Source organism: Hemiscyllium ocellatum, chromosome 10 (assembly GCF_020745735.1).
Source record: "Hemiscyllium ocellatum isolate sHemOce1 chromosome 10, sHemOce1.pat.X.cur, whole genome shotgun sequence".
NCBI lineage: Eukaryota > Metazoa > Chordata > Chondrichthyes > Orectolobiformes > Hemiscylliidae > Hemiscyllium > Hemiscyllium ocellatum.
This window is the reverse complement of record NC_083410.1, coordinates 107,729,573-107,753,003: the sequence shown is the minus strand read 5'-3', so window position 1 is coordinate 107,753,003 and position 23,431 is coordinate 107,729,573. Positions and strand designations below refer to the sequence as shown.

At 38.5% G+C, this 23,431-nt stretch overlaps 1 protein-coding gene across 2 annotated transcripts in view; it reads left to right on the top strand.

Annotated features, from left to right (window-relative positions):
* The window catches only part of tasp1 (taspase, threonine aspartase, 1), a 109,109-nt gene that overhangs the window by 39,801 nt on the left and 45,877 nt on the right, over positions 1-23,431 (top strand). For both annotated transcript variants that reach the window (XR_009645136.1, XM_060831846.1), the window contains exons 8-10: positions 16,854-16,973; positions 18,405-18,483; positions 20,874-20,984. Coding sequence is in view for 1 of the 2 variants with exons in the window: in XM_060831846.1 (XP_060687829.1) it covers positions 16,854-16,973; positions 18,405-18,483; positions 20,874-20,984 (310 nt within the window). In the remaining variant the exon portion in view is untranslated. The remainder of the gene's footprint in view (positions 1-16,853; positions 16,974-18,404; positions 18,484-20,873; positions 20,985-23,431) is intronic.

Sequence of the window (23,431 nt, the reverse complement as noted above, 5' to 3'; positions counted from 1 at the left end):
AGTAGTCCTCAAACACATCATGTACAAGTGGAGTTGCTCTTCTCTTATTATTCCTTTTTACAGTATATTAGTTCAAAAGTGACCACAGTAGATGGCAAGAACAGAGTTCAGTTCCAAACTTATGTTGTGTAACCAAGATATTCTGGATACAGGGTTTCCCACCCTTAAGGGCCTCAACTGGTGTGTGGGCAGGTTGGCCGCCCTAAGTCTCATCCACCTCATGCAAAATTTTAGACAGACTGGAGGTGGCAGGCCTGCAGACTCCCAGCAGTGGATGGCAAAATTCTGTCTGGTTTGAGTCAGCTATTTGAGGGATGCACGATTGGCTTGGTGGTTTTCTATTTTTTTTCCCTCACAAGACATATACATAGCTTGGACAAAAACAAAGTGCTGGAGAAGGTTTCTGTTTTTTGTTTCAGATGTCCAGTATTTGCTGTTCGTTTATTTATGTATGCAGACCTTGGTCTCTGAATAACATTTCCCATAATGCTATAACTGAATAGGTACTTTACAACATGTTGGTGAATGGCAGTGGGCACAAATTCATTGTCCACCAGTAAATTGTCCCCACACAATGCTTTTAGTGATTTTACAAACCAAAGGTGAAGTGCAAAGAAATATGTTCAAACAATTTGTAAACAAGATTGGAAACTGTTTCCTGATTCACTTTCATATATTATTTGAAATAATTATTTTAAAAGACATAATCTGGAATGCCATTAATCTTGCTAGGAATGTTGATTTTAACTTGATTAGTGATTCTGGGTAATGATAATATCTATCTAAAGTGCACCATTTTTTTTGTGCGTTGAACTCCGTATTACATCTAACAGTCAAGAGTATTACACTTTGTCCTGCTATTCTGTACTCCAAAAAATTTATATTATCCATGATGGATTTAGTCATTTGGATTATTCAATCAAATCAACAATAAATAACCAGTGCAAAACAAAATAGTGAATTGTTCGGTTATTTTCCAAAGTTTGCCATTGTGAACTGGCAAATGACACAAAACAACTAAGATGACGGCACAAAAAAAATTGCTTCACGTTTATGTAATGGCTTTTGGAACACACTTTTTGAAACATAATGGCCCAAATGTTCCAGTCAATGACAAAACCTGGTTTATAATGCTGACCTGATTTTTTAAAAAATTGGCCATTTGCTTTCCTCCATAGTTTTTTTTTCTTGCCAATCAGTTATCACATGATTCCTTTGGGGATCGGGGCGTAGTTGGTGGTGATTAGAGACCAGCCAGGAGAATCTGTGCAGAACTCATACATCTGTTTACGACACTAATTGCTGTGTTGTAGTAAGAAACAGCTCATGTGTTCCAGATCATAATGTATTAGTAAGAGTGTGAATGCCTGGGTGAATTTATACATGTGTACATGGATAACCTGTTTGAGATAAGTGGGTAAAGGGTATGTTGGCGGCTAGTAGGTGTGTAAGTTGGTGAGGTTGGGTCTAATGTATAAGGTCAGAGAGTCAAGGAATATAGAAGTTGTGGTGAAGCGGGGGGTTAATAGGGCTTTCAGTGGGTTCAGTTGTATAGTTGAGTTAGAACCAGTTTTAACATTTTCTGTCTTAACATTTTCTAGGTAACTGTCCAAGTAAGTAAGTCTAAACCCTTGAAGTCTCCAATTCTCAGTCTGAGTTGGAGACTTTCTCATTGCCCTTAAGAAGTTTAAATTTCTTGAGAAATTCCTGTGTAACCGTAGTGCAGAAATTCAAAGGGGTCCCGATAGGTATCTTATGAGATACCACCTCTCTCTGTTTCTGGAAACTCGAGGATCTGGACCAATATTTATAATCTCAATTTGTAGAAAACTCTCAAAAGTATAAAGAAACCTAGCTATGAATTCTGACTTTTATATTGGAAATCCTGAAGCATTTGTACTACACTTGAGCCTAACCTTTTCACTGGGATGAAGTTCTTGTAGATTATCATATAGGATTTGTCCCAGTGCTTTTGCTTAATGCTTTTGGGAAGAGATTCATTTTTTTAGTAGTTTATGGTTTGACTGCATTTCCTCTGCACTGAAATCTACATTTTAATAGTGTATAGGGGAGCAAATGTAGCAAAGAGTTGATACCTATATTTACTATTGGTTGGAGCCATGTTGGAGCCAGAATAGTAAAAAGAATGGAAACAGCAACAGTAGTTTTCAAGACAATAAAAAGATCAGGCTTTAGGATTAAAGTTTGGGCAAAACTCCACCACACTATTACTATGTAGATGAGTCAATTCCAGAAATGGAAGTGAATTTAAAATGTTGGAAAAAGTCAGTAGTATATGTTCCAGACCAAAAGAATTCGAGACCTATGGGTCTATCAGTTCAAAGACACATTGGAGGATGTTTGGATTGTTTTTTAATGAGCATGTCAGCTGTCAACCAGAATCCACTGATTATTTAAACCATGTATACTTTGAACCTCTCAGAACAAAGCACCATTGATAATCCGGCCATTTAGGGTATATTGCATGCATCTGCAAACTTGTGCTTTGATATTTGTTAGAATTTGAAGTTACTCCAGTCTGATTGTCATAGTTTGGAATCTACCCATTACCCTTCAAAGGACCCATAATTTGATTAGGAGCTAGAACCAAGCTCTTTACCCTGGCTAGCTACACATCAAAGCACCTGCTTGGAACTTGCAGACAGCTAGGCTTCGGCATCCATTTTGAAGTTTAATAAGGAAACAGACTCCATCCTCACCCTAGTTATTTCTGAAATGCATAAACAGTGTTTGTAGCTTATTTTGGTTCATATTTTCAAAGTTTAGAATCATACCAGTGTGAGACTCATTTGTATCTGCCTTTGCTGAGTTTGCAGTTCTGTTTAGTTTGTACAAAATCACGATTCTTGTAGATGCCAAATATAACTACGACGTACCATTTTTTGCGGGTAATCTCTTTGCTGCCTTTGAGGCCACATATAGATCATTTGTGGCTGATACGAAGAATTGCATTTTGGAAATAATTTTGACATGTACCACCTACTCAATAAACTTCCAGCATCTGTATCTGAAGAATTTATTCCGATCATTGAAGAATCCAAGGTTTGAACATTTCACTGCTTTTTGAAGATACTTTGTTTGTATATAAATACACAATTGTGTATTTTGATGGTCAGTAGAAAATTTCATTCCTGTTTGCCTCTGAGTTGCAGCATTCAAAACATTTTTATTGAGTGATGAGTGATAGCACAACAGTAGTAAAAAATACTGAAATAAATTCTAGCATCCTCAAAATAGGGAATGGGCAGATCAGCTGAGACTGCTGGCAAACGTTTGTATACAGTTGCTGACTTCAAGCTTACTTGTGTTGTTTCAGCTGTTGTATAACAAGTGGCACTCAGCTATACAAGTTCACCCATGCAGCGACATGACCAACATCCCTCATTGCTTTCAGCATCAGGAGTTGGAGCAATCAGGACTGCCTAACAATTCATACTTTAGTTGTTCTCAACTCTCTTGAGAATCTGTACGATCTTCTTGAAATTTTCAAAATAATTGTTAATGCATAATCTCCCATGATAGGTGAATCACTGCTGCTTGTTACTGTTTGCTCGCGTGGGGATTGAGGAAGAGATAGATGTCTCTGACTTGTTCCATGAGACCTTCCACATAGTGAATTAAGCATTTCACATTTTTTTTGTGTGGAAATGCATACTGCAGCAAGTCAGCGGATAAGTTTGTTCTTTCACATCCTATACATGTGAATAAATCTCCACACATTTTCCTATTCATATTTTAGGTATGAGTCTTTATGGTGGCAAACGAAAATAGATAAAAATTGCAAAAGTCTTGAATTAATTTGGATCTTTTATTGGTGTCTTGTCTTCCCAAAATCGCCACGTAAATCATTTAATTTCTGAACTTTTACTCAGAAACTTTCTCAACGTGAGTCATAACCCAAATTAATAAGTTTCTTTTTCAGCCTTGGAATTCCAAAACCACCATGATTCATAAAAAAGATTTATATTTTTAAAACTTAAATTTATGATTATCACCTCACTGGGTTTCCCCTCCATTCTTTACTGCATTTGTTATCTGTAATTATGGGACATAGCAAGTGGCGTAACCAAATTTTATTTGGAAGATAGCATAACTTAAAATGTATGTTTAATTAATCAATTCTAGGTAAGCCTGTCTATCATACGGTTTTCTGTTGAAGAGGGATGGTGTTTACCGAAGGACTGTTATCAGAATTTTGTGATTCAAAGTTTTGTTTAGGGTTTTTAAAAAACCCAGATGATACTGAGACAAGTGCATGCAAAGGCTTCATTTTGCTAGCTTGAGTCTTTTGTGCTAATGTTGATGGGGGCACAAGCTTGCATGACTTTGAGGCAGCTTTCCAAAGCAATCATTACTGTTGTAGGAGAACTCGAAGCTTCTACTTAAAAACATAATCTAAATAAAGCAGGAATAGGCTTTTCAGCTCTTCAAACACCCCCCCCCCCCCCCCCCACCACCACCACCACCACCATTCAGTGAGAGAATTGCTGATCTTCTGCTTTAATAATGTTTTATTGCTCTATCCCCATGTTCCTTGATGTTTTTAATTTGCAGAAATAGCAATCTCCATCTTGAATACATTTAACAATGGAGTCTCCACAGCAGTCTTTCACACATTCACTATCCTCTGAGTGGAGCATTTTCTCCATCTTTAACTCCCACATGATTGTAAATCTGCTTGTAATTCTGAGACTCTGATCCCCTCTCATTCTTCTAAACTCCAGAAAATATAGATTCTGTGTTTAATCTTTGGTCAAAGAACAGTCCCTCCACTCAAAAAATTAGCTTGAATCTTTGTCGCATATCTTTCTTTCAATAAGGAGACCAAGACACTTTTCAGAAATTAATGAGGCTCTACCTAACTGCAGAAAGATATTTTTACTCCTATATTGCAGTTCTGTTGTAATAAAGGTTAATATGCTGTTTGTTGTCATACCTGCATGCTAACTTTCAGCGGCTCATGAATAAGGACAACTAAATTCCTCTGATAATTAACACCTCCCAGCCCCTCCTTTCGAAATACACAATTTCTGCTTTCACCACCACATTGTATTCCAACTGTTTTGCCCACTCACTTAGATTGAAACATGGTGCTATAAGATTAATTATGTTTTATAGCTGTCAATGTCTTGTATCATCAACCCTACTCCAAGCAATATGCAGTCAGTGTCTACCAAGAACAAACTAGTGAGCAGACCCCATTTTTAAAAAATAATGCTGTGACTTTGGTTGGATTTTTAAATAGGTTACTCTTGCTGATTATTTGATTTTATTATTATAAGAATGACCTGGTTTTATATCCTAAAGGGATATATTCTCACAATTCCATTTGTGGTTTGACATTTTGTTGATATGAGATCAACTGCAAATAAAACACCAAAATGTTTAGACATGATTGTTGAAGTTTTAAGTTTGAATGATTTTAAAGTCTGTCCAAATAATTATGATTCGGAGATACTGATGTTGGACTGGGGTGTACAAAGTTACAAATCACACAACACCAGGTTATAGTCCAACAGGTTTAATTGGAAGCACTGGCTTTCAGAGCGCCGCTTCTTCATCAGGGCAACCATCTGGACAACCACCTGATGAAGGGGCATCACTCTGAAAGCTAGTGCTTCCAATTAAACCTGTTGGACTATAACCTGGTGTTGTGTGATTTGTAACTTTGTCCAAATAATTGTCATCTTTAATTTAGTAATTAAAGACAAATTAATTTTTAAAAGCTTCATAGAATTAGGCAGTACAGAAGGATGCCATTCAGGCTATCCTGATTGTACCATTTCTTTGAAAGGCCAGTTCAAAAGTCCCTACTCCATAAATATTTGGCTAAGAATTATTTTCTTGCAGTTGTAATGTTTGCTCAACTGATGCTGCACTTTAAGAAACTGTTATGATCTGATTGAGATGTACTGAAGTGCAGTTTTCCTTTCTCTGGTGTTATGGCATGGCTGCTGAGGCATGAACTGTTGTCATCATATGCTGCATTCAGGAGTTGCCATTTGAAGTGCGCTTTATGAAGGTTCTGGGAAAATCTGCTGGTGGCAATGTTAACAGCAACAATTTGCCATATACAGATGATAGTTGTAGTTTTTGTTTTTCCTGACAGCTGACTTGTGTTGTGCAGCGTAAAATGTCATTTTCATTGTGGAATTCTCCTCCTGAGCCAGGAACCAGACTACAATCTCGAATTTGCTGGTGTCTAAATAGGTGAAAATGGATAACCTGAGCATCTGTTACTTTATAGGAAAATGCAAACTAGAATTCAGACCGTGGCTTTGTGGAACAAGTAAGACATTTGTTTCATATAGAGAAGGTTTTAGATTTGGCTGTTGTTCTAACTTAGAGCCCTAGAGCTGTACAGCATGGAAACAGACCCTTCTGCCCAACTTGCCCATTCTGACCAGATGGCCTTAATAAATCTAGTCCCATTTTCCAGCATTTGGCCTATATCCCTATAAACTCTTCCTATTCATATACTCATTCCGATGCCTTTTAAATGTTGCCATTGTACCAGCCTCTACCCCTTCCTGTTGGGGCTTATTTCATACACGCACCACCCTTTGCATGAAAAGGTTGCTGCTTAGGTCCTTTAAATCTTTCCTCTCTTGTCTTAAACCTTTGTCCTCTAGTTTTGGACATCCCCATCCCAGGGAAAAGAACTCATCTACCCATGCCTCTCATGATGTTATAAATCTCTACAAGGCCACCTCTCAGCCTCCAACACTCCAGAGAAAATAAGTCCAACCTATTCAGCCTCTCCCTATAGCTCAAACCCTCCATCCCTGCAACATCCTTGTAAATCTTTTCAGAATTTTTTCAAGTTTCACAATATCCTTCCTGTAACAGGGAGCCCAGAATTGCATGTGGTATTTCAAAAGAGGTCTAACCAATGTCTTGTACATCCATGACATTAACCTCCCAACTCCTATACAATGCACTGACCAACAAAGGCAAGCATACCAAACGTTGCCTTGACTATCCCATCTAGCTGACTCCACTGTACACTCCCCAGTACACTTACCATTAAGTCCTGCCTTTCCAAAATACAACACCTCACATTTGACTAAATTAAACTCTGTCTACTACTCCTTGGCCCATTGGCCCATCTGATTAAGATCTTGTACTCTCAGGTAGCCTTTGCTGTCCACTAACTTCCAACTAACCTCCTATGTTCACATCCAAATCATCTATGTAAATGACAAAAAAAAACGGTGGACCCAGCACCAATCCTTGTGGCATACCACAACCTTAACCATCCCCCTCTGTCTGTTAGCTGGTTCTGCATCAAATGGCTAGTTCTCCCTGTATTCTGTGTGACCTAACCTTGCTAACCATTCTAATATGAAGAACCTTGGCAAACACCTTCGTGAAATCCATATAAATCACATCCACTGCTCTGCCCTCATCAATTGTCTACACTACAATTTCAATGAATTCAAGTTAGTGAAACACATTTTTCCACACACACATCCATATTGACTATCCCTACACAATCCTTGCCTTTCCAAATAAATCCTATCCCTCAGGATTCCTTCCAACAACTTACCTACCACTGATGTCAGGCTCACCGGTCTATAATTCCCACCTTTCTTAAATAGTGGCATCATGTAAGCCAACTTCTAGTCTTCTGGCACCTCACCTGTGACTGTCAGTGATACAAATATGTCAGCAAAGAGCCCAGCAATCACTTCCCTAGCTTCCCACAGAGTTTGAGGGTACACCTGATCAGGTCTTAGGGATTTACCCACCTTTATGCATTTTAAGTCATCCAGCACCACCACTTCTGTAATATAGACATTTTTCAAGATGTCACTATTTAATTCCCCATGCTGTATACCGTTCATATCCTCCTTCACAGTAAACACTGATGCAAAACACAGAGGGCTAACACCTTCATCATATTGTCTAGCTATCACCATTATTAATAGCTAACCCAAGAATGCAACTTTTTAAGTAAAGGTTTTGTGATTTACACATGAAAGAAGTGGAATTATATTGGTATTCTAACAGATGAAAGGCTTAACAGACAATCAATTTTTCAATGTATAATTTCAGTTACATCATACTGTAAATTTTTGCTATAAATTCTGTGTGTTAGGATCGAGCCTTCCACTATTACCTGAAGAAGGAGCGACGTTCCAAAAGCTAGTGTGCTTCCAATTAAACCTGTTGGACTATAACCTGGTATTGTGTGATTTTTAACTTTGTGAATCTCAGTCTTGATACTTTGGATTTGTTTCGACAATAAAACAAATCTCCTGCGAATTGAAGTTTATAGCAGCATTGTTGTTTACTTGAGTTGACTTGACTTCCTGGACATGCATTGGCAAAATTTATGCTTCTTCAAGCATCTGTAAGATGTGTATTTGGTTTGAAGTTCTTGCGTGGGCATAATAGAATTTGAAGAGGAGAAAATTGGGTGACATTTTTCATAGCAACTTTATTGCTGACCATTGTCTAATATAACAAGCTTCATCATGACTTAAAGGAATTTTTTGAGCAATGATGTGCAGGATTACAATAATACACCCTTGGCCACTGGTTCTTCAGATTAGACTTCTGATAATGAAGCTCACTTCAAGTAGGGGATCGCAATGCACTATTTGGGTAAAGATACCATTTTGTGATTTTTAAAGAGACATTTTCCAAGAATTTTTGTACCATTTGATTATTGCATTTAATTCAAAATCTTATCTGGTTGCTTTGCTTTGTTTCCTAGTACAAAATGAGGCAGAGTGGTGTATAGATAGATGATCTGGTATTATTTGGCACGTGCCCTGATGCCATTTCTCATCTTTTCTTAAATGCCGTATACCTAACTACAGAGTCGCGAATGTGGTGCTGGAAAAGCACAGCAGGTCAGGCAGCCTCCGAGGAGCAGGAGAATCGATGTTTCGGGCATAAGCCCTTCCTCATGAAAGCCCGAAACATTGATTCTCCTCCTCGGAGGCAGCCTGACCTGCTGTGCTTTTCCAGCACCACACTCTCAACTCTGATCTCCAGCATTCGTAGTCCTCACTTTCTCCCAGTTGATTTCTACCCTACTACAGCTCAATTAAGTAGGAGCTTGGTTAGGGAAGTGTCAAGGAATCAATGACTTTTATTAAGTTGCTAGATCCAGTTGCCAAAGCAACATGGAACTCTGCTCTCTGTTTGGAATTCGGAGTACTTCTTTTTGGAAGTAGCTTAATAAGAATATGTTTACCTTTTTAATTATCCAAAACTGGAGCTGTATTTAAGTCGATTGTTTGTTGAATGTAATGAATGTCCCTTCTGAATTTTGTTTGTGGTGGGGTGTTTGAATATTTGTGTATGTGGTTACAGTAAGATGGGCTACCTTTTCTGGAAGATTTTGCACCTCTTGAAGTTTAGAACCGCACTATTCAGGAAGTGCATTATATCGTGCTCCTAACTTGAGGTGTAAATGATGGACAGGCTCCAGGAGTCAGCAGATGAGTTATTTGCTGCAGGGTAGTACTTACTCTGATCTCCTCTTGCAGCTACTGTGCTTCGTTGGCTATTTCATTACCATTTCTGGTCAGTGGTAACTACCGGGTTTTGATTAATGTGGGATACAATGGTAATAACATTTAGTACTAAGAGGTGATAGTTTGTTGGAGATCTTGTTGGAGATGGTTGTTACCTGGAATTTGTGTGGCACCAATGTTACTTACCACTTGTCAGCCTAAACCTAGATAATGTCCAGGACTTGTTGCATTTGGATATGAACTGCTTCAGTTTCTAAGGATTTGTGAGCAGTGCAGAACATTGTGCAAGTATTCAGTGAACACTTCTGACCTTATGATAAAGGGAAGTTCATTGATGAAGCAACTGAAGATATTTGAACTGAGGACACTTCTCTGAGGAACTCCAGCAGAAATGTCCTGAAGCTGAGATGAGTGACTTCGAACAACAACAGCCAATTTCCTTTGTGCTAGGAATAACTTCAGTCAGTGGAAATTTTTCCCAATAATTCCAGTGGATTGATTGGATCCTTCATAAAGTGGGTGACAATTTCTGCAAGAATCTAACATATGTAATTTAAAACTGTGGCAGTGTCACATCATAATAAACATGAGGCTGGCATTTTTCAAATGCTTTAGTAGCAGCTAACAAATATGTTTCCCCTCATTTACTACTAGAGATGTTTGCTGATTTCCCAGGTTTACAGCTGCCTGCTTGTCGTAGCAGTTAACTGCTGGTAAAACATAAATTATGGTGCACATTTGCTGTCCTCTTGATATGTTCACCAGATGGTTGGATCAGGTAATTGGTCCACCTTTTGAATGTAGTGCTGTTTAGAATTACCCAACAGTCAGGATTGGGTACGACTATTGTTATTATTTTACTAGCCATTAGGTGGGGATATCTGAGTGGCACAGTTAATGCAGTCATTTGAAATATTACTCTTCCAGCAATTTTCTCAAATACCTTTGTGCTTATCTTGCACACTTAGTCAAAAAAAGTAATTATGGCTCAGCTTTGTGTGAGAGAGAAAGGAAAGTTTTTTTTTGAAAACACCATTTGCGTGCTGCTGTAAATAGGTCCAAAGCAACTAGAATTCTCTCTTCAAATTTGTGGAAAGACTGTTCTAGCAAAAATGTTAATCCGTTAAACATTGGACAAGATCCTTTCCATACTGGTGGAAGAAATATTATTGAGTATACTGATCAAGAATGAAATTGCATTGCCTCTTGTTAACAAAATGGAGACTGAAAAAGAAAATGGTTAATGGTTTGCACTAAACTTAGAAATATGTAACAATATGGTCATAACAATATTTAGTTTGTAAATCTACTATTAAATATGCAATAATAAATTGTCTTACGCCATTATTGTGGGAACATAAGAGAAACAAGTCATTGAACTCCACAGGCTTATTATGCCATTCAGTTTTTTTAAAATAAGTTCATGAGTCAGAGCCATACAGCATGGAAACAGACCCTTCAGTCCAACTGGTCCATGCCGACTATAATGCCAAACTAAACTAGTCCCCTTGCCTGGATTCAACTCATACTCCTCCAAACCTTTACTATTCGTGAACTTATCTAAATATCTTTTAAACAATGTAGATGTACCTGCATCCATCACTTCCTGTGGAAGTTCATTTCACACACAAACCGTGTTGGGAAAAAAATATTGCTCCTCGTGTCTTTAAATCTTTCTCTTCTCACCTTTAAAAATATGCAGCTGAAAATGTGTTGCTAGAAAAGCGCAGCAGGTCAGGCAGCATCCAAAGAGCAGGAGAATCGACGTTTCGGGCATGAGCCCTTCTTCAGGAAGGGCTCATGCCCAAAACGTTGATTCTCCTGCTCCTTGGATGCTGCCTGACCTGCGCTTTTCCAGCAACACATTTTCAGCTCTGACCTCCAGCATCTGCAGTCCACACTTTCTCCTTTAAAAATATGCACCCTAGACTTGAAATCCCCCATCCTAGGGAAATGACACCTGCTATTCACCTTATCTATTCCCCTCATGGTTTTATAAACCTCGATAAGGTCACCCCTCAACCGCTTACTCGCCAGTTGGAAAAACATCCCAGCTATTCAGCCTGTCTTTACAACTCAACCCTCCATTCTCGGCAACATCCTGGTCAATCTGTTCTGAACCCTTTCCAGCTTAATATTCTTCCAATAACAGGGAGACCCGAACTGCACCCAGTACTCCAGAAGAGGCCTCACCAACATCCCAACTCCTATTCTCAATGGTCTGAGCAAGGAAGGCAAGTGTGACGTAAACTTCAAAGAATTATGTAGCTGTTTTGGGTGTCATTGGCTAGACCAGCATTTATTGCTTGTTCTTAGTTGCCCTTGAGAAGGTGGTGATGAATTGCCTTCATGAACTGCTGAGTAGACCCGTAGTGTTGTTAGAGAGGGAATTCCAGGATGTTTGATCTTGCGACACTGAAACAATGGTGATATATTTGAATCAGGATGGTGAGTGGCTTAGAGGGGAACTTGTAGGGGTGGTGTTCCCATATATCTGCTGCCCTTGCCCTTCTAAATGTTTGTGATCATGGATTTGGAGCACGCTGGTGAAAGAGCCTTGGTGAATTTCTGCAGTATATCTTGTAGATGATACCCACTGTAGGCATTGTGTTTCAATTTGTTGTTTGTGGATGCCCTAGATGGTTTCAAGTTTCTTTGAACATTGTTGTAGCTACATTTGTCCAGGCAAGTGGGGAGTATTCTGTCACACTCCTGATTGTACCTTGTAGATGCTAAACAGACTTTGGAGAGTCAGGAGGTGAGATACTTGCAACAGGATTCCTAGCCTGTGATCTGCTCTTGTAGCCATAGCATTTCAAGGCAAGTCCAGTTGCATATCAGAACAATAGTAATCTTCAGGGTTTTGGTAGTAGGGGATTCAGTGATGGCAATGCCCAGAGTAATGCTTAGTTTTCTTCTTGTTGGAGATGGTCATTGCCTGGCACATGGGTGGTGTAATTATTTGTTGCCACTTGTCAGCCTGGACATGGACTACTTAAATATCTGAGGTGGTGAGGTGCAACAATTTTGGACATAGTCTTGATCTTTTTCTTCAAATTTTTCAATGGGCCTAACCTCAAAAGCTTTTGAAGGAAGTGAGTTCCAGATTTCTACAATCTTTTGTGGAATTTTTTTTTCCTGATGTTATTCTTTAATGGCTTAGATAAAAATGTAAGTTCACGCCCACTTATTCAGGGATCCCGAAAGGAAATGATTTCTCTGTGTGCCCTATCCAATCCTTTCTATTCCTCTGTCACCCTGATCTATCACCCTGTTTCACATCCCAGTATTATCTGTAATTGGGAGTAATAGCCTGGTCTATGAAATGTGTTTCTCACACTTTAACTCTTTAGCTTCACGAAAACTCCAATGAATTGCACTGCATCTCCCAGGTGGCCAGTATATCCTTTTGAGGTGTGGACCACAGAGCTAGACCCTACTATAAATGGTAACTCGATCTTTATATAACTATTGAATAATTTCCCTTTTTAGTTACCAGTCCTCTTGAAGTCAAGGCAGTAAAGCTAGCTCTTGGTCTAGTTTCATTTATAACTTTCAATTTAATTCTGAATTTAGCTCCAAAGACCTGACTACTTTTGTTGAGAAATTTTGTTGTATTATTTTCACTGCCCTGTTCAGCAAGGGCACAGCGTGGTGCATAAATCTAAACTCTAGTATTGCTGAATCAACCAATAATATGACTTACTATAATATTCAAAATCAAATATTTTATTGAATTAAAATGAACCAAGCAAGATAATTATCAAAAAATGTTCGGAATTGCACAACATCAGAGAATTGAAGATTCGTCCATTCTTTTTGGGAGTTTTAAAATAGATTGCTCCACCCTACCACCTCCATTCCCTGTTCCACGGCTCTAAACCGCTCCCTCCCCCCACCAAACGCAATAAAAACAGAGTCCTCCTTGTCCTCACCTACCACTCCACTAGTCTTCACATCCAACACATCATCGTTCAACACTTCCACCAACTCCAACTAGACCCCATCACCAAGCACATCTTCCCCTCCCCATCCCTCTCTGCCTTCCGCTAGGACTGTTCCCATTGCCACAACAAACCAAACCGCAAATTGGAGGAGCAACACCTCATCTTCTGCCTGGGTAGCCTACAGCCTGGAGGACTCAACTTTGAGTTCTCCGATTTCAAAAACCCCCCTTCCCTTCCCCTCACTCTCTTCCCAGCCCCTCCCCCTCCCTTCCACTCCTCCCACCCACCTTATGAATTCATTCCTCCCATTGACCAACCATCTACCTGAATTCACCTATCCCCACTATACAACCCTGCTCCACCACCCCTTTTATCTGCAGCTCACCTTAGACCCATCCCAAGTCCTGAAGAAGGGTTATATCAAAATGTCGACTTCTCTACCTCCTGATGCTGCCTGGCTTGCTGTGTTCTTTCAGCCTCCTGCTTGTCCACTCTAAATTCTAGCATCTGCAGTTTTTTTGTCTCTAACAAAAAGGGCTACTTTGACATCAAAATATTAATGAAGAGATAATTGAATATACTTCAGGATAGCTACAGATTTGTATTTAAAATGTAAAAGATATATTGGGGCATGAAATCAAGAGAAATATTCCACAAATATAGTGAAAATGTCTGTTTCTAAGCAGTACTATCCCTTTCTTCAACCGTAGAAATTTATTTGCCTCACTCAATATAACAGACTTGAAATCAACTGTATTTTGTAAATTCTACTAGATCTGGATACACTCATCTTAGTTTTCACATGCCTTTACAGAAAAGAATTTTGTGTTTGCGCTCTGCTCCAGAGAATTTACGTTGGTACTAAGTACAACACTCCCTCGGTGCTGCACTTAAGAGAAGATGCCATCTTTTGATGCCAAAATGCAACTTGTTCATCCAGCTCAGGTGGATGATGAACGTCAACTTCCTTCTGAGGCTTCAGCATGACACACGCTTGTCTTCAGCCAATTTGATTCATGCTTCATGATCTCAAGAAATTATTGAAGGCATTGTGTACCAAAAATCTGTGAATATAATTTATAATTTGAATGTTTAAAATAATGGTAGATATGTTGTTTTTGTTCTATGATAGTTGCATTTTTGTAAAGAAGCCACATGGTCATTTGAAACAGTTGAGAGTCGAAGACAATTTCTAGGAAGGCACATGATGCATAGCAATTCCCCTATCAGGGCACCTGTGATATTAATGGATGAACTATTTATACTGCTGAATTTGACTGACAGGGGAAAAACAAAACAGAGGCCACTAGGTTTAATTTCTCCTTCAAGTCAGAAAGGAAAATGGTTTCCTCCTGGCAAGAGAAATATATTTTGAGATCAGGGAACCAGTGACGCTAGAAGTGGCTTTAGTTGTGAGGCTTCCAAGTTGTGAGAATGTATACAGAGGTCATCAGAACTGAAAAGGTCTTTAGGACTCGAGAATTAGAGCGGAAAATATTCTTAACAATATTCTCACAGAAGTCATCAACTTGTCTTAGCAGTCTACGGAGTCGATTTAAGTAAGAAATTGCAAGTTTAAGGTAGGAGTGATAGTCCTCTAGGGCTTGAGTATCTATAAACCAGTAGTGCAGAAAAACGGATTGAAACTTTTATTTTCATGTTGCTGTTAAGATCTAAGCTTTCTGATTTTACAGATTTTTACATTTTATTTTGCAAGTGTAATCAACTGGTGCTCTTTTGTTACCAAATATGTGCAATCTAGTGTGTAAATATCCAGTGACTAATCATCATGGTAACCACTGCAAAAATTAAACTGATGACCTATCAAGCCAGATTTCACTTTGCAAAGTGATTTATCCAGTATTACTATCAGCTGGGATCGTAACAATTGGATCCTGACTGGTATTCCTTCTAATTTTCTTCTCAACAATGTGGGCCTCTAAGGCCTGTATGTGGCAGCATTTCGGGAACTTGATGTCAGGTCTGCGATTGGTGTGCTGGCACTGATTGCTGTGTGCAAAACATTGGGAGTTTGTTCTTAACCTCATTACAACCTTGCTCCAAGCCCGGACAAAAGAGCTGAATGCCAGAGGTGAGCTGAGGGGACATCAGCCATTTGGTTGAGTATGACATTGATAAGCCCTAGTAAAACTTGAGTCACTGAGAGTTGTGATGATGGTGGGGAAGGAGGAGAGGAACTCTCCACTGATCAGTGATAGACCTCGCCGAAAAGAATATAACTAGATTTGTTAGAAGTCTATCATCTGAGCTTGAGGACATTTCTGCAGGAGATCCTTAGGATCGTATCTTTAGCCCATACATCTTCAGCTGTATCATCATCACTGGTCTTTAATGTATTGTAAAGTCAGAAGTGAGGAAATTTGCTGAAGATTCAACAATGTTCAGAACCATTGGCAACAGTTCAGGTAATGAAGCAGCCTTTGTCCATAGTGAACAAGAACTAGACAACATTCAACCTACTTTAAGTAAGTGGCAAGGTACATCTGTGCCACACGAGTCCTCAGGAGCAACCCTCTCAACAAGAGAATCTGCTGTCTTACCTTGAAATTCAATGGCATTGCCATTGCTGAATCAACATACTGGGGTTACCATTGTTTAGAAGCTGAACTGGACCAGCTGGAACAATGTGTCTACAAGAGCAGGTCAACGGCTAGCAATCCTGCACCCAGTATTTTGCCTCCTGTCTCCCCAAAGCCTGTTCACCTTCAACAAGAGGTTGAGTCAGGACTGTTATGGAATACTCTCAACTTACTTGGGTGATGCAGCTCCAGCAACACAAGATACTTGACACATCCAAGGCAAAGCAATTAATTTAGTTGGTGGACAGAGTGCCAATGCACAATGGCAGCAGTGTGCCCCATCTTCAAGATGCACTGCTGCAATTCAACAAGGCTGCTCTGACAGCAACCTTTCAACTGCATCCTCTGCTATCTGGATTGGAAAGGGGCAACAGATGTTTGAGCATACTACTTGCAAGTTCCCTTCTAAGTCACATACCATTCTGACTTGGAACTATATTGGGAAATTGGAGATGTCCAAATCCCATGAATGGATATCGAAAATGCATTGTTTAGTACTTGTCAAAATAGAATGATTGACATCTGACCTTCACTAAAACAGTGCTAAAATAATTTTATATGCGTATTTACCACATTTACTATTTGTATGTAGGAGCATAAAATTGACTTTCGCACTTGCCTATAGCACCACACTTCAAAGTTCAGAAGCAATCCCTGCAAATCTTTAGGGTGCTTAAGGATGTTTCTGAAAAGCTTAAATGTATAAAGTTCTTTATTTCTTTGGCACTTATTACATGTTGTTATTCTCATGATTCTGGATGTGTACTTATTCGGGTCTTTGTTTCTGTTTTTAGACTAATGACACAGCTTCATTAGATACTGTTGGGGCAGTAGTTGTGGATCATGAAGGAAATGTTGCTGCTGCCGTTTCCAGTGGAGGGTTGGCAATGAAGCATCCTGGGAGAGTTGGCCAAGTAAATGTGTTTTTCTGAGTAAGATATTTGTGTTAATGTGCGAAATATTTTACTTCCCTTGGTTTCAGTCAGGAAATAAAACCTAACAAAGCATTCTCACTATTGGTATTCAGGAGCAAAACAAATGCACACCATGGATAGAAATCATAATTGAAATATTTTATGTTGAAAAACTTTGTTTTGAAATTGTTATTTTAGGATATTAATCCTTACCTGGGTACTTATTAATTCATGTATGTTCATTTAATTAGCTTGTGCAGAAAAAATATTATCATATAACAATGAGATTTCAATATGATATTTTTGATTTGGCATGGTGGTGACTGATAATGTTGCTGTACTAGAAATCTAGAACTTCAGGCTAATGTTCTGAGGACATGAGTTTGTATCCCATATGCAGACAAGTTATCTCTAATCCATTCTTGACCATCTTATTTCAATCTAGTCAAGTTATTGTACTTTAAACAATAACGGTTATGTATGTCTAACCTTCAGTTAACACCTTTTCTGAAAATACATAAGCACGCACCTGATGTGCCAATTTTATGCCCAGGGCTGGTGCCAAGCAGCCCAACATGATTTTAGATGCTGCCAGGTCATGACTGGGGCTGCAAGTCACCTCTTAGCGACAAAAGTATTGAAAATGGTCAACAGCATTGCCTAGTTATTGATCAAAAAGTGGATATCTTTTAAAATGACGGATGCAAAACTGATTTTATTCAGTAAGTGCTGATGGAAATTCTAGCAATTCCAAACCTTTTCATGTTATGAAACTGCTTGTGTAATTATGCAAGTCAAATTATACTGAGAAGCTGTAAAGCAGAACAAGGTGCTATCTATTATGTTGCAAATAAAGAAACCCATTTAAACCTGTATGGGAAAATGTGTAGTGCTGATTTTTGGAGTTGACTGGACAAAGGGTGGGTATTCACAGAACCTCAGGTTTGGTTATTTTGGGTTTGTTATTGCTCACAAAGCAATGCCATGAATGTAGCATCATGCTAAGTAATAGAATTTGGCTGATGAAAGGTTTGTCTTACTTTTGGAAACTGTTTTCTTGCTGTACTAGGGGAAGAATCCAGACCATAAGTGTTGCATGTGTAAAATGAATTGCAAGAGCCTGCTCCATTTGGAGGGAATAAGAAGCTTGTAGGTTTTGGGTAATATTCTATGGAGTGAAAGTAATGAAATGTATGAATACTGTAGAACGAGATCATTGTGTGACTTGTTCCTTATTTCCAAAGCTTTAGTCTACATTCTGAAAATAAGAATTTAAAAGGTAGATTTGAGTACTCTGATGTTTAAAATGAAGAAGAAAATGATTGAATTTCAACAGAAAGAAAAGCTGTGAAACATAATGAGAAGTTGTCAACGCTTTTTTTCTCACTCGCTCTCACTCGTACTCTCTCTGTCTTTCTGATTTGCTTACAGGCAGCTGTGTATGGCTGTGGGTGCTGGGCAGAGAATACAAGTGGCCCTAATGTATACTCTACAGCTGTGAGTACATCAGGTATTTGCTACGTAGGCAGACATTTCCCTTTAATTGTATTTACTAACATATGGACCTCCAAAGAAAGTTAAAGAAGTGATAGAATGCCAGTGTCTTTTTTCAAACTGTTTCTACCCATTATCTGCATCAATGTTAGTCATTCATTCATGCCTTTGTCATGAAAATACTCCCAAAGTTGGGAATTAGACTTGCACAGGAGTTGTTGTAAAAGGTAACTAGATTTTAAACAGAATTTCCAAAGTAGAGAAAGTAGGAGTCAGTGAATGTGTTTAGGAGCATGTTATTGTGTAAGTGATTTCACCAAAAGCTTTACAAATAATGGAATAAGTAGGAAACAGCATACTTTATAAATTTGAAAATCAAACTGTCACTTCGAGGATTAGCACAAAAGAAGTTACACATGTATTTTGGAATGAGAGCAAAATACATGTGGGCGGCACGGTGGCACAGTGGTTAGCACTGCTGCCTCACAGCGCCTGAGAGCCGGGTTCAATTCCCGACTCAGGCGACTGACTGTGTGGAGTTTGCACGTTCTCCCCGTGTCTACGTGGGTTTCCTCCGGGTGCTCCGGTTTCCTCCCACAGTCCAAAGATGTGCGGGTCAGGTAAATTGGCCATCCTAAATTGCCCGTAGTGTTAGGGTTGCACTTCGGCGGGTCGGTGTGGACTTGTTGGGCCGAAGGGCCTGTTTCCACACTAAGTAATCTAATCTAATCTAATCAAAACCTTTGAAAATCATCATTAAGAGATTGACACTATTAAGGGTGTTAATTGCTTTGGATTTAGTATAGTTCTGGGAATCAGCAGCAGATAACCTTAAACGGAGGCAAAAATGGATGATGTTGTGGAGGTGGAAACAAGTGATTTGCATAATTGCATTGGGTCACCAATCTGAAGCTCACCTTGAGGTCAAAATGCTACTTAAACATTTGAATAGGTGAAAGACATGGGAAGAAGAATTTTAGTATGGGGTGAACAGTTGAATTGGTTACAGTTAAAGGGTTCAATGATCAATCAAAGTTCGAAACTGATTGAGAGTCTAGGTCAAATTACCAGTTTCTGGGTTTTATTGAAGTGAGGAGATGGGTGGACAGCTAATCTGGTCCCAGATGCAAGTTGGCATTTTAAATCTGATGATGAGGCTGAATGCCTTTGATTTAATTTGCTTTTTTGATTTAACTGACTGGTCAGTTTTCTTAGACCTTTGGGAAAATGTAGAAGCCTTGGGGAATAGGTAAGTGTAGACACAGCATCTGTGAGCCTGGAGGAACAGAAGAATTTCCTTCCAGCCTCTCAAGCTCCAGTGCCAATAGACATTTAAACTAAAAATCTACAGCATCTCGGGAAAACCTGATTTCCAAATTCCTTTTGATGCTGAATAAGCTTCTACCACCCTTTCAGGGAATGAGTTCCTAGTTTAGAACTTGCTACTTTTGTAAATTAAAAAAAATCTCACCTCGCCGTTGGTTCGTTTGCCAATTACTACGCTTCTAAATATAAGTGCACATGGTTAGATCATATGGTGTTCCAACATACTGCCATATGCATATTTCAGCATTCAAATGACTTTGGAAATCTAGCATGTGCTGTTTAACTTCTCTTTATTGCTAAGATGATACTTAGTGCACAAAAAAGGTTGTTTCTTGGCTCTATTATATGTTGAACAGAGTGGTTTCCATTTAAAAATATCTTGTGTCAAATTGCTCTAAAAGATAACCAAAGCTGCTTGCTTTTGTGTAAAAAAAAAACGAATGTCATAACTTTAAAGTCTTCATCATATGGCAGACAGAACAGAAATGAGCTTTATTTTTTGCTCTATAACAGGAGGTTCTTTCATGTTTCAAAATTGAAAACGTGTGTATCTTAATGCACCAAATGTATGTGCTCTTTTACATGCACCTGTTTCCAATTTACTAACATGAAAGACGTGCCCATCGAAAGTTCTATATAAGAGAAAAAATTTTTCCTGTGACACACAATGAATGTTTAAGCTTGCGTTCAGTGGTTTTAATTCAAGTTTTTCACCTCAAAATTTTCTCATTGTTTTAAGACCAATGAATTTGTGGTGTCACGCTTAAGCAGTATATTTATTTTCTGTTGTGGTTCTGGTACAAGAACCATTACTCAGATTGATTTTAAATTTTTGAAGACTAATTCTGTTGTGGTCTGAATTGAGTTCTGACAGAAAACTAAAACAGTAAACACTAGAGTGGCATTATTTCAAAAAAATCTTTTGGTTCAAATAAACTTCTTTTCTGCACAAGAGCTGTTTGCTTAGCATCTCATTGGTTGATATTAGATACTATTGAAGAGGTAATGTCATTGCTTATCTGTTTCTCCTCGACTTTTGACCTTCTCAGAATTGCAATTTTAAACATTTTCACCTCTTAGGTTGCGGAGAGCACCTTGTGCGGACTGTGTTGGCTAGGGAATGTTCGGTGGCCCTACAAGCAGAAGATGCCCACCAGGCATTGCTAGAAACTATGCAAAAGAAGTTTATTCGTAAGTTTATTTTTTTTTCTTTCCAACTCAGCAGATCTCTCTCTCTCTCTCTCTCTCTCTCTCTCTCTCTCTCTGCCTTCCTCTTCCATTTTCCAGTTGTGCTCCATCACTGTCTTCAAACCAACCACCCACCATTGCAAAGTGTAATTGTTATCATACTCATGTTTTTATGTAGATTCCTCCCTAAAGTTTGGCTTGTATATGCCATACACCTTGCTGTAAAACACAACTTTCTGCTAACTTTTATTTTTGTGATCTTAAGGAGGTTCATTTAAAGAATTGGGAACCTGAATCTCCAAATCTTTCTGATTTGCGTCTCCCAGCCTTCCATTATTTGAACTATAATATGAAACATAGTATGTCATGTTTGCTGACATGGAGTTCTATCTGCCATGTTTTTACCTGATTCAGTGTCCTACCAACATTGCCTTAGAATGCACTTTTATATGCTATTTATTTTAAATTTTGAGCACCAATGATCTATATTTCAGAGTTAAGGGATTGATTTACACCACAAACAGAAGCTTTAGGTCCTTTGAAATAAAAACAGAAAGTGATGGAAATGCTCAGCGTGTCAGACAGCACCTGTGGAGAGAAACCATTAATGGTTCAGGTCACTGGATCTTCAACAGCCTTGTGGTTTACATGTAATTGATCATCGTTCAGGAAAATTTTGACAATGCTTTTCTCTAAGTCTTTGAAAGAAGTATCGCTTAGCTGATCTGCAAAATTACGTTTTCCTCTTTTGTGGAATGGACCAAAACCTATTATCAATTCTATTTTGGGAGCAAAACTAAACAAACCAGTTGATTTATTGAGGTTAGCAGTTTGAATTGCCTGAATAAGCGACCGATGGAAAAGCATAACAAAGGGCAAAACGGCCTTGTATTTCACAGTAGAACCTACCTGGAAAGTTGGAGCTAACTCTATTCTAGGGAAAATGTACAACAATTTCTGTAAGCTATTGATTTAAAGCATCATGCATGCTTTTGTTAAATATTTCTGTCATGGTTTGAGGCACTCGGGATGATGGACATTTTAGTGCTATTTCTGCCCATGTTGGCCTTGAGGTTTATGCTGCCCTTTTAAATCGTGTTGCGCAAATGTGTTGGTACACACTGGATGACACAATGGAGAACTTGAGATTATGTACTTAGAGATAATGTTTTGCTACTTATTGCAATAAAAAATGTTGTTTTGTTTACAAGTTCCCTCCTAGAGTTCCTTCTCATTTCTGACCTGGCATGGTTCATAGCTACTGTTATTCATATTTCAGTTGTCTTGTGGTTATTTGGATTTGCCTATTCACATCTCCAAGCCAAGAAATTAGATTGAGGATATATTCAGCAGAGTAAGGGACAACCACCTGGAACAGAAATACTTCATAAGAGTAACTTCAAAGGGATGAGAAATTAATCCTTTGGAAGAGTAATTGGAAAACTATGAAGCTCTTGGCCCATTTAATAAATATAATAGTAAGTTGAAAATTGAGAACAAAGTAGTAACAGAATCTTTCACAGTAACTATTTTCCAGTTCAGATAGATCTGTTATCAGGAATGGCAAAAAGGTTGGATGGCGCACAAATAATATACTGATGACAAAGATTTGTTGCTTTTAAACTGAGCATAAGTGAAGATATTTTAATTTTAAATTTGGCAGAAATTTCTATAGTTCGGGAAAGAGCTAACTATCTCTGACTTTAATAATGGTTTAATTAATCGCTCGTGGTATGTGAGCATTGCTGGCTGAACTTATTGTCCGTCACTAATTGCCCTTGAAGGTGTCGTTGAAACTTGCTTAAAAGTCATAGACCAATTAAATTTAACTATGATTGCAAAGAAAATATTTGAAATTATTTTGAGGAATTTACTAGTAAACTCCTAGTAATGTATAACTACATAAATTCTACAGGGAAGATCATACATCGGAACATGGGGAGGAGTAGGTCATTCAACTTTCAAGCTAGTCAGTTAGATCATGGCTGATTGTCTAACTCATCACATTTCTTGCACTATCCCTGTCCCTATATCCATGTCTCGAACATGCTTCATTATTTAGTTTCTGTAACCCTTTGAGTAAAGAATTCCAAAGATTCATTATCCTTTGAATAAAGAAATTCCTCTTCATCTCAGTTTTAAGTGGGCTACCCCTTATTGTGACACAAAATCCACTGGTTTTAGATTCACAACTGAAACATCCTATCTGCATATATCCTGTTATGCCCTTTAAGAGGTTCCAATGAGATCACCTCTCATTCTAAAACTCCAGAGATTATTGGCCGAGTCTCCTCAGTTTGTTTCAAGATAATCCTGCCATGCTAGGTATTAGTCCAATGAGCCTCTGTTGCTTTTCCTTCAAGGCAAATATGTTCTTTCTTTGATCGGGAGGCCAAAACTGTACACTGTACTTTAGGTGCATTCTCAAAAAGGATGTATACAATTGCAGC